The 12168-nt window shown below is 38.3% G+C and overlaps 1 protein-coding gene across 1 annotated transcript; it reads right to left on the bottom strand.

Moving 5' to 3' along the window:
* Positions 1 to 1249: 1249 nt before the first annotated feature.
* On the bottom strand, positions 1250 to 11265 carry ttll6 (tubulin tyrosine ligase-like family, member 6). Its single transcript, XM_010771168.1, has 15 exons — positions 11117 to 11265; positions 10887 to 10921; positions 9936 to 10054; positions 9353 to 9483; positions 8818 to 8974; positions 8587 to 8730; positions 7786 to 7871; positions 7466 to 7691; positions 6268 to 6446; positions 5998 to 6186; positions 5236 to 5410; positions 4675 to 4929; positions 4462 to 4527; positions 3602 to 3734; positions 1250 to 2102 (listed from the first exon to the last, which is right to left on the bottom strand). The coding sequence occupies exons 1-15, from the start codon at positions 11263 to 11265 to the stop codon at positions 1837 to 1839; spliced, it is 2310 nt and encodes a 769-aa protein (XP_010769470.1). The 3' UTR covers positions 1250 to 1836.
* Positions 11266 to 12168: the final 903 nt, after the last annotated feature.

Genomic DNA, 12168 nt, shown 5'->3' with positions numbered 1-12168 from the left:
AAGCTTATAGGCTACATAAGGCCGCTTTCTTTGCATTTGTTTCACCTTCATTACGAGAGGTGCGTCATTTTACGCCTCAAACTCAGATCTTATTTCCTGCTTGTTTAAAATGGTTTCAGGATAAAGCTATTTTTGCATTAAAGGCTATTGTGAAATCTCAAAATAGAGGATTTTCCTCCAGTCGCTGCAGAACAGTTTGAAATTGACCATTCAGGCCACATATGGAAATAGAGTTCGACTGATTGGAATCCTGAGGGGGATTTTAAGGTCACAAAAACTTTAGGCGGCACATTAGCCAACTTTTCTATCAAGATTATCAGGGCGAAATGAACAGGAAAGCCAAATTAATTCTTTAAACGCAATTCTTTTTTTTCTAGTGTGTTATTTCCGTTTTTGGATTGTTTGAAATGGCCTTTTTCAGTTGGCATCTGGTAATTTTCCACAAACAACCAGGATTTCCGACATTTATAGACGCAATAAAACCATAAATTCCTGAAATGCAACACATTCATCCTCCCCTGGCCTCCAAGACACACAAACTGAGACAAAGTCACTTTATTTTCTTTAAAATGTCATAATCCCGGATAAAAATACGATCAACAAAAATTTGCTTTGAAACGTGTAATTATTTCCAAAAACAAAAGCTTGTCATGTTTATCTTCTGATCTTTAATATTCATTCCTAAAAGTTAGAATAATGAATAAATCTGATTAGGCCTTTCAAATCATTAGCTTTCGAAAAATTGTAAAAGTTCAAAAATGAAAACCAAGTCCTCGGAGGGGCCATGCTTGCTAAAATATATTTTATTAAAACTCTTTCGATCCAAATTAGTCGATAAATGGGCCTTTTTTAGGCGCGAGGTTGGACATGTAAAACTTTATATAATGCAAGATACCAATTCGACATATAATAATAATATTTCTGCACACATTACTGTCGATCTATATTTTCTGAGCTATTAAGATAATCTTTACTTATAGGAAAACGTTTCTCACAGTGTTGTTGGATAATTTCGTCTTTTTTGTTTGTTTCTGTCTTCAGGCTGCGACCAAACAAAAGGAACCGGATGCTGTAAAACCTTATGGCCTCTTCAACTCTCACTTCGAGATGAAACCCACTCCTTTTCGATTAATAAGTCACTTTGTAGCAAAACTGAAAGATGTCCGAAAAAATAATAAAAATAGGCATGTATTATATTTAAATATGCAACCATAAAACATTATAAAATCACTGGAATCTATTTCTCGGAAAATTGAATTAAACAAGAAGGTGATTTATAAAAATATATAAAAAAAGATCAAATATTTTGTTAACCAATAGTGCAAAAAAAATCTAAACTTGACTGCTCATGAAAAATGTCCTTGAGAAAAGAGCAGAAGGCCTTAATTTTTTTATATCCCTCAGTTAATCTTGAGATATGGTTTTAGTGGTGTTTATAATATCCATTTGGTTTCATTAAGCACATTCATGCTCATCAACCCCTATAACTACTGACTTTATTAGATTCTGGTCCATTTTTCCAGAGGATTTGGATGACACATGCTGTTAAATCAGGCTTGTCTGCTTTTATTTTGGCACTGTAGGTCAGGTTTATTTGAGATAAATTCATCCCCGGAGCAAAATGTTACACATATGTGAGCACACACAGTGGGTAGAAAAAGTGAAAAAGCCATAATGGTGTTGTCTGCAGTGCAGGAGCTTATTGAGTGGCAAGCAGAGTAAACTGCAGGAGTCCAGATATCAAATCTATAAAGTATCAATGTGTTTCACAGTTTCTCTACCTCCACTCCTCCTCTGCAGAACTTTACATCCCACTGCAGGTTGCTGTGGTTCCCCTCACTGCCCTTTACCGTGCTCCTGCTGGGGGGGGGCTATGCGCGAGGATTTGCGGACCATGTGAGAGAAGCCAGGCCTCCTGACCAAGGGGGCCCGGGTGGAAATGACGAGCAGGCTCTGCAGGGCGGAGGGGTCGTGGGACACGTAGGAGCAGCGCAGGGCGGCTTTGGGGACGTGGTGGTTTATGATGGGGACGCTGGGACGGGACCGCGAGCAAGTGGGGGAGCTGCTCCTGTAGTCCTGCCTCCCAGAGAGAGAGCCCCCCGCTGAGGAGGAAACACAGAGGAGGTCTGACTCACTGGGAATATCAGGTGTGGAGTTTAAGTGTGTTTGTTTTAATGAAAAGATGAAAAAGGGGAGGGGAAGTGTACAGATGTTTAAGGTTGAAGTAAATACCAAAGGGTGAAAAAACTCTGCAAACATCCTGCATTCAAAATCAGTTAAAGTCAAAATTAGACTTTTAGAATCATATTTGAAAGTTTTCATACAGACCCATTTCAGAGGCATACACATTTTGTAATCTTTATCATTTATAGGATTTATATTCATGCATTCAGAATCGAAATACTTTATGTATCCTGGGGGGAAAGGGGTTTTGTGACAGTTGCGCCATTTTAGAAAAACACATACATACACATAAAATGTTAGAGTAAGAATGTGTAATAGACATTTAAAATAAAATAACGATATTTATACAAAAATAAGAAGTAAAAGTAAAATGTCCAATAAAATAAAATACACATTTATATAAGCATAGGTTAAAGTAGAAATGTGAACATCATAATACAATATATAGTATGTACAAGATATTAATGCTGAACTGCATTTCAATGTGTTCACAAATAATAATATTATTTTATTCAGATAATAATTGTAATTATACATTATTATATTAAATATAATCTCTTATTATTGGATTTACATTGTTTATTAATTACCATAATATGCAAAGTTACTAAAGCTATCAAATATATAGTTGAGTAATTAATCAAATATTTGCCCTCAAAAATGTAGTAAAGCAAAATAGATGGAATTACTCAAGTAAAGAACAGGCAACTTCAAATTGTACTTCAGCAAAAGACTTGAGTAAATATGGTTACATCCCAACACTGAAGGAAAGATAGAATTGTATTCACCCCGAGGGATATGCTTGTGAAGCAGTTGAGGTACCAATAAGGAAAGGGTGCAAATATAAAACATCCATAAATATCAAAATGAAAGAATATCAATATCCAGATAACAGATATCCATAATCCAAAATGCCAGAAATATAAACAATGTTTTGAATTGCAATGATAAAATCCTATACAATGCTTTTAATTGTGTTTTTAATAATGTTTGTGATTTTAAAATGAATGCAACTGTACTGTACACAAACAGACAATATGAATGAACATATATGATTCAAACGTATTATTGTAATTGGGTTTGTTCATATTCAACGAATATGATGGAGACAATAAAGAAGAAAAATGGCAGGTATGAAAAGCTGTCTCTGATGGAACATTTGTGATAATAAATCATATTCTTCTCACTTTTCAGGGAGTTTCGGTCTTTTATTTTGAGATTATAGTGGAACACACATGATTTAGGATGTTTTTAGGAATTGCAGAAAGAATCTAGACAACAAATTGGCAAATCAAATGCTACATATTGACAGTGTCACTGAGAAAAAAGCCCAGAGCAGCTTGTGATACTACACATCCAAAGTTCTGAAGTACGTGCTGTGTTGCAGAGTGCATAAAGCGCGTGGAGGTGTGTTTACCTGGCCAGAGTGTCCGCTGGGCGCTGAGGCTCCGCTGCATCTCCTCCTCTCCTCTGTGCTGGCTCCCCGGCTCAGACTCCATGCATGCGGGCCTGAGCAGGCGCTGCTGAGTCATGTGGGAGTGCAGGTTCTGCTAAACAGCCCAGATATGATGTCATTTTAATCCTGCTCCATGATGATGTTTCATTAGAGCTGACATTATCAATGATATTCACCTCAAGGGCTTTCATTTGAACAGAGTGTTATACAATCACTGACAATGAGCCAAAATCTTAATACGTTTATTCTCCACTGAAGATTATTTGTTAATATTATGATTTGACTGCTGTTTGTCTGTTCAAAGAGTTTCCACAGTTATAAAGCAACTGTAGAACCCCCTGGTTCATTCAAATTAGATTTGAAATGTCATTTAAAGCCAGCAATATGTCCTCTGGGAGAAAAAACAGTTATCTTTGAAATCATAATCCTGTGCAAAACTTGATTAATATAATGTTACAAGTCTTTTTTTTCAAATTATTTGATTGAAAGACAGTAAATCCACTTATTTTTTTACTTTTTCAAGCAATATTCTCTTATTTCAGCTCCTCAAATGTGAGTATTTAAAGGTTTTCCAGAGTATAACAAATATATTTTAATCCTTTGTAATGTTGGTAGGACAAAACAAGCAAACCAAAATCCTTGTGAATGTTTTTTTCTCACTATTCTTATTTTGTTATACTATTCTATTGTATAGTATTAATGCTTTATCCAGAAAAATTAAAACCCTTAAACTTAATCTGAACAAATAAATGGAGTTGTTGGAGCCCTCACATTATATTGGATTATTTTTGATTGGATTGGTGTGTCCCGTGTCTCTTTACCTGCCGTGAGACCTGCGTGCAGAGCTGCTGCTTTGTTCTTAAAGGAAACTGCATCAAAGACTCCAACTGGAATAAAAGAAAAACAGTGAAGGGACTAGAAGCTAAAGTCAACACAATCATTGTAATCAAACTGAAATTTGAGACCATACAAGGCCTTCATTCTTAGTTATTGCTGTGTTCACTTTGGCTCTATACGACACACATACACAGTACCTTGGCGTGTTGTCTCTGATGAGGCTGTCTAATCTGCGGCTGGGTAGAGGCGTCCTGTGGGACCCCCCCTGTGTCCCCCCGGCCCTGCAGCAGCTGGCCGATCTGGTCCACCACCCCGAGATCATGGAGCAATTTCTTCCTCTGGAGCAGCGCGCCGACTCGCTCCTGCTCCTCCGGGTCTTCCTCCTCCTCATCCTCCTCCTCTTCTTGGCCTTCTGCAGCTTCAAGATCCACTGACGCACTGGACTGAGGGAACTGCAGGGAGACATTTGATTCAATTTGTTTTGATTGCCTTACTGTATATGTGTGCATTTACAATATATTAGCAATTACTGTCACTGAATACCCCTGATAACACTGTTTGTTTTCACAATAAAAGATATTTGGATTTGAAATGAGACGTCCAATAGGAATTATCTTCAGTAGTATTATTGTGGCTAATTTAAATTGGGTAAGAGTCTATTTCCTCTCAGGGGTCAGCCAGTATGTGAAGCATTCATCATCATGAGACAGATGCTGTTTGACTCCCTCTTGTGGCGACATGTGGACGCTGCATCTCACATGATAGGAGCGCCTCACTGGCTGCAGGTCACAGTCACTGTTGGAGTCGGGGGGTTGTTCTCTTCGGGGTCTGACTGTCTCCCCCGCAGTCTCCCCCTGCAGGTCTCTCCTCCTGCCCCCCCTCTGGTCTCTGTCCCTCTGCTCCTGCTTCAGACGCAGCTCTTGCAGTTGTTGCCTAAACACATAATACACAGAAACCTTAGCATCCCTATTTGGCTTTAAGTCGAATGGATTTTTATGATATTATTCACTGCAATTATATCCCCTTTTCTGAACCTAAAAATAAGAACAAAATAATAATGAATAACAAAAACAAGATCAAAGCCCCACCAAATATAACTTCAGTAGAGGCCATCAGTTGAATGCCTCCCCTCTGCCAATCAAAGTTCCTCCTCTGGATGCATTTTTCTTGTGAGCTAGACAACACATTTGAATGGGCTGGGTGGGCCGTCACTAACACAAACACTTATTTCTTCTCACTACTTGTATTTTTTTGTTGATCAACTCATTAACTAAATTATTATCTCATAATTTCAGTAGCAGGTTGAATTTAAGAACACCTGCTATCACTTGTGTAGTAATGAGGCACAACCCTCCTTTAACTTCAGTAAAGCTGCAGGTTTAAATGTTTGTCTTCATTTGTGCACAAAGCGAGCAGATTACACTTTTTCACTTTCCTACAATAGACCATCTTTTCCTCTTACTGCCTCTACTGTAAGTGCATCACTAACGGCTCTTCACTAAGTTTGCGTCTGCAGGTACCTGGCACACTCCTCTCTGGCCTTGGAGGCTGCGGTCTCCTGGAAGAGCGAGCTGCTGTGTTTGAAGTACTTGTCGTATTTCTCCCCTCCTTCTCTGGGGTAGATCCTCTTGAAGCCTCCCAGGTGTTTGGCCTCGTACCTCTCCATCTGCTCCACCGTGGCTGCCTGGCACTGTCGCATCTCCTCCGACCTGCACACACACGATAGCAGTCACCGACGGGTGCCTGACCTTGGGGAAATAACACATCACTTGAGACTGACAGAACTCTACCTGGCCTCTCTGGTGCTGTTTTGCTGCAGCCTGTCCTTCACCCTGCGCCGCTCCTCTTTGGTGATCTTGCGGCGGTCGCAGGCACCCAGGTTGATGAGAACCAGCGTGTCGTAGAGTAGCGCGTCCTTCACCTCGCGGTCCAGCTGCGAGTCGGTGGTAAAACTTGGGGAGTGATTCACCTGGAATACAAAATGTACTGATCGAGTAAGATGTCTATTCACATTGGGGATTTTCTGGGTAAGATTTGAACCCCTTTAACTTTAATATAAACTCATGATGTGCAGCTAGGGACATATACTTTCAATTTAAAAAAAAGTATTCATTATGATATTCATTTTTATTACTGTTAAATATAATCAGCAATACTCTTTTTCAAGTTTTGTTTACTTCATTTAATACAATTATTGCTTTTATTGATATTCTATCAGGCATTAGTGTTAATATGACTCCTCATACACTTAGAGTGTAGAATTGTATTGGTTTTGATTGAACACGTCACCTTTGGGATTAATATAGTTCTTTATCTCATAATTGGCTAAACTTTAGGTAAATGTTTATAAAAAGATGCACAAGGCCTTACATGGATAATAGAATGGTGCAGTCCGATAGAAAAGGAGGAGCCTTGGGTCTTAAATTAACACATAAATATGATCAATGTCGAGCTAAAGGAATTAGATTATACTGTAGAAGGGGGAGGCTGTGGCTCAGTGGATAGTGTGCTGGACTTCGAATCAGGGGGATAGTAAGTTTGAGTCCCACTGCAGCCAGCATTGCTCCTGTGGGGATTGTCCACAGTACTGAACGTATGTAAGTCACTTTGGATAAAAGCGTCTAACAAATGACATGTAATGTAAAATAGTATATAATAATGATTTCAACCCTAAAGACTTTAAAGGTAACATTTTGTTACTTAAAATGTTAATTATGTCCTCTTTGCTAAAGTATACATTGAAATAGATTTAGATGTGTTCTCTTATAATAATACCTTAATACCTTTAAGGCTTTTTATTGATCTAAATAGTTGTTTGTGATTTGCAGCATGCTGCAGTTACTGATGATAATCCACAGACCTGGTTATGAATAGTTTCATATTGGAACTATTTTATACTCATAGATGACAGAAGTCAGGCTCAGTTGTTTGAAGGTGTGGTTCACAACAATAAGCCTTTTTAAGCAGAGGTCAGAGAGGGTCTCTCACCTCCAGCACCCAGGGTCTGAGCCGGTGGTCCAGCAGAACATCGAAACCCAGGATCTCGAAGCAGGCGCTGCCCGTGGTGTGGTTCGGGAAGCAGGTGTGGTAATTATGCTTTAGGATTGGATGAGCAGAGATCAGAGTCTTTATGATCACATCCTCAATGTCGTGCCACATCTTGTCTGTGTTGCAGTTGATGGACTCCAGGAGCTTTGTCAGGGTGGAAAGCTTACTGGGGGAGGGGCAAAAACAACAAACATGCAGTAAATATGCAGATTGTAAGTAGTGTTAGTACTATGACACAACAAGCATTGTCAATGTGTCACCGTTTGCTGCCCTTGTCCTCGTCACGCACAAAGTTTTCGCTGTTCTTGTTGATGGCGTAGTTGGTGAGATGCATGCACACATCCTCCTAACATGAGAAATACAAGGGAAGAGAGATACATCACACAAAAGACTGGGATATACAGTTACAGGCTGAGAAAGCTAGAGAGAAAAATGATCTGCAAGAATTATAATAATGAAAACATTCTTTAAGAAAGGGTTTTAAACTCTAATGTGAGCATTTTCTGTTTTTCTAAATCTGCCATGGTGAAAACTGCATCTCACTGGGTTTTGCTAGACATAAAAATACATTTTTAAAGTTATTATGCGTTTAAGGAAATTAGAATTTGCTCATATATGAAAGGGTTAGCGTTTACTGTTATTAAATAATTATTTAATAACTAATAATAATTGTAAATGGAAAATGTTTGTAAAGGTTGCATCTGCTGTGCTCTAATATTGTATTTTATTTTTAACCAAAAGAGTTATATACTGGAATGTTAGTGCATGTCTCAGTGTAATCTTTTTGTAAAAGTATTTGTTTGCGAAGCACTTTTTTAATCACAAGGATTCAGACTATCTTCAATATAAACTATGTCTAAATAAGAAAAAGTTATTTAAACTTCATGAAAAAGTACTTTCTTTTTGGGGACTTCTTTCAGCAGCGGATCATTTAACATTTTGGACTTGTATGTAAGATTAAAACAAAATAAAATAACGTTTTTGTGCTCATGGTAATAAAGGAAAATGTAACCTATGATTGGTCAACAATGGAGTATAGAATATTTATAGACATTTCTCACCACATTGCTTTGTGTTGGTTCGTTGTACTTGGTGGTGCAGAAGCGAGTCAGTCCCTCCTTGAACATGAATATGCTGAAAGGGTCACATGACGTCACCAGGACGTATATACGCAAGTCAAACTTGAATCCGTCGATTATGTAAGGCTGAGGAGGGAATGTAAAAAGACAAGTTAATTTCAACCCCTATGCGTTTGCGTTTCTGTGTGTATGTTTTGTATAACAGGCCGTCACCTTGGAGACGTAAACCTGGCAGATCATGTGTTCTCCAGGTTGAATGTCTTTACTTGACTTGGTGATGATGATGCCTTTGCCTTGGCAACCGGTATCTGGCTTACAGATATACGTCTTGCTTTTTTTGGCCCTGGTGTAAGCTTGGAAGTCACTGTAACTGCAAAGTAAAATCACATGAGGAGTTAGTTTATTAAGTGAGGAAGCCTTAAGAGGCAAGTAAATGATAAAGGCATTTATGTTGTTGTAATAAATATGTCTACCACCAGAGGCTGTAGTGTAGCACTACTCCATGTTCTTAAAGGGGCCCTACTATGCTCATTTTCAGGTTCACAGTTTGGTCAGAACAAGTATCAAGTGTTAATCTCATTAATGCTTTAAATCCTAATAAACACAAGAAGACAATTTGGAAGTTAAGTGAGAGAAAACTAATCCCCAGAATTCGTTTTTTCATTCTCCTCTCAGGGCTTCCAGATATTATGACACACAAAAAAAACGAAATAAAAGATCAATATCACAGTGGGAAGTGCAAACTGACTCTGCAGGAAGGCACCATGTTCTGGGGAAGATATTGTAGTCTTTGGGGAAAAGCTTGAGCATACGGTTCATGTTTCTTGCCAGTAAATCTTTCCGGCAGATCTCACTCATCCCTGGGAAATGGTTTATTTTCTGCAAAGACACAAGAGACACACACAACAATGTTTAATGGGGAGGTACTCTGGTAATTATGTGAGGATTATGTACAAAACTGTACAAGTGAGATATGACCAAATAAACCAATAGTACTTATTCATTCCCAGATAAATCATAGGGTCATAACCTCCTGAATACTTCCTGCACTGAGTTACCCAATTACATTACAAATTGATTGCTTGAGCTGAAAGGCTTTCATGATCAATGAGAAAATAAAGCAATCTCATAATCTCAATGGAAATCTATATTTTTTATTCATGTGTAGGCATATTGAGCGGAATAATTTAAATTACATGTAAGGCTATTACAATATGACAGAGCAGGAGACTAGTCCCATACAATTCATTTTCAGATGAATTCACACAGTTCAATTCAGTTTGATGAGGGTTCAAGGATTATGGGCGTAATGTGGGTGTTCAGTGGAATACCTGGTATCGCTTCATGTCCTTAACCCGGTCTAGAGACACAGAGCAGTCGGTCCAGAACAGTGTCCAGTCGTCCCCCTCCGCTGCCTCTCTGAGGCCGTATCTGCGAGCAGCACGCCGCACTGAGACCACCAGCAGAGAGTGTATTCATTAAATCCATTTCTGTAATATTTTCTTCTACAAGATGAGCTACGGATTATTTTACAAGGCCAAAAGTATGTTGACACCCGAACAACAAACCCAAATAAAATAGTTTTACACTCTTCTGGTTTCAGTTTTTACATCAGCTGTTTGAAGCTGGCTGCAGGGATTTGTAAAGAGTGCACTTGGGGCAAAATTATTGATAGTTTTTGTCTTGATAAAATTCAAATACCCAACACTGAAATAAAAAATACATTAAAATAACATATAGGAATGGTTGTATATATGTGCATGATGTAAATATGGTAACTTGGCATCTTATTTGATCAAGTGTGTGTTATAACTTATTATCCATCTCATTTTCCAGAAATGATTGGAATATATCCCTGTTTCACTCTAAAAAAAAATGTTCCCTTATTGTAAAACAATTTGTGCTAGATGTTTTGCTATACAAATAAAGTTTATGATATGTTAGTTATTATGTACGCCTCATGAGCATTGGTGAGTTCCAACACTGCAGTTGGGGGATCGGAGGCACATTACTTCTACAATATGACGACAGGATTGTTTTATTTTCAAAATAACAAAAGATTGTTGGTGTACAAAGCTGGTTGTGTAGATAAAACACCAGATAATAATAAAAATCACACATTTTCCAAGGTCTACATTTTAATTTATTCAAGCATATAACTAAAACTTTACAGCTAAAACCAAGCAATTTCCTGACTTTGTACAAACCATGTATAGCTTGGACTAATACTTTCATAAAATAACAGAATAACAGAAATGTATGACTTAGCCATTGAAACGTACCACTTTCATATTTGCAGTTGGTGATGTTGATCCACAGTCATCTGGAAGAGAAGAGAGATAGAAAGAGGGACAGACATCTGCTTTGCTGCAAGATCCTTCAAATACTTCATCAGGCTCATCCTTTCAACAAATGATGAGGAGACGTAAGAACATCCAAACTGTCAGTCTGCTTGGAGGTACCGGCAACTGTAAATAACAGTAGAAATGGAGGAGATGTTGTAGGAGAATACCTCTTCTTGTTTTTCTTCCTCTTTTTGTTAATGGGTGGCGGGGTGCGGGTGCAGGCTTCCGCTTGGCTTTCACCACCCTCTCCTTCTCCCTGCTGATCATATTTTAGTGCATCATCTTTTCTGTCTGGGCTGTCCACCTGTAGACCCATCCTGGATGTGGAAAACAAAAAGAGATGCACTCATTTGAATGTGAGCAAATATTTGTTTTAAAAGCACACAGTATGTGACAGTTTACAAAGTATGCCAGTCCACTCTTTCCCATGGTATGTTTTAATGGGCACAGCCATTGAAGCCAATGAAATTCAATCAAACAGAACAAAGGACATGGTGTAAGTGCGAGCAAGGACTCATGTTACTGTTTCCACTCCTCTCATCAGGTGAGTGCTCTGGCTGTCAGCACAATGTCAAACACCCGCATTCAAAGGTTATTGTGGCATGACGGATACAAATGGTCATTAATAGTTTGACAAGAGCAAGTGGGAATTAAATGTAAAGCCAACCAGAGCTTTTCGTAGTGTTGATACAAAAGGAAAAGAAACATTAGCGTATTAGTACCTGAAACTAAGAGTTGGCTTTGCTTAGAACAAGGCAATGTTTACCTTGTTGTGATATGTTGTTTTAACAGTTACTATATCATTTGTATTATGTATTTTTTTGCTTTGTGTGAATCTGTCCTGTTTTTCATTCTCACTCTGTTGCTGCTTTAACTCCTGAATTTCTCCACAGGGATAAATAAAGGTCCATTTTATCTTACAGTATGTGTATCTCTGCCGTGAGTGCGCCATGTTTCACCTGACTTTTCTACGGTAGCCCACAATGGACAAACCAACTTCAGGTTACTTGAAGGCCACTTGTCACGCACTGGTAAACAAAAGGGTTGAGTAATATTAATTTGGTTACAATGTCCACCGTTACCTTTATACGCCACTATAACATACACACTCGTTCTTTAAAGTATTGTAGTTTTTTTATTGTTTTAGTAGTGTCCCTTTGATTCAAACCAAGGTAATAACAATTCACCCTAACGGGGAACATACAAGTGTGTAACAATT

Source organism: Notothenia coriiceps, unplaced genomic scaffold (genome assembly GCF_000735185.1).
Source record: "Notothenia coriiceps isolate Sejong01 unplaced genomic scaffold, NC01 NC01_scaffold00009658, whole genome shotgun sequence".
NCBI classification, from domain to species: Eukaryota; Metazoa; Chordata; class Actinopteri; order Perciformes; family Nototheniidae; genus Notothenia; species Notothenia coriiceps.
Note: the sequence above shows the minus strand (reverse complement) of the source record. Positions and strands in the feature narration are given on the sequence as shown.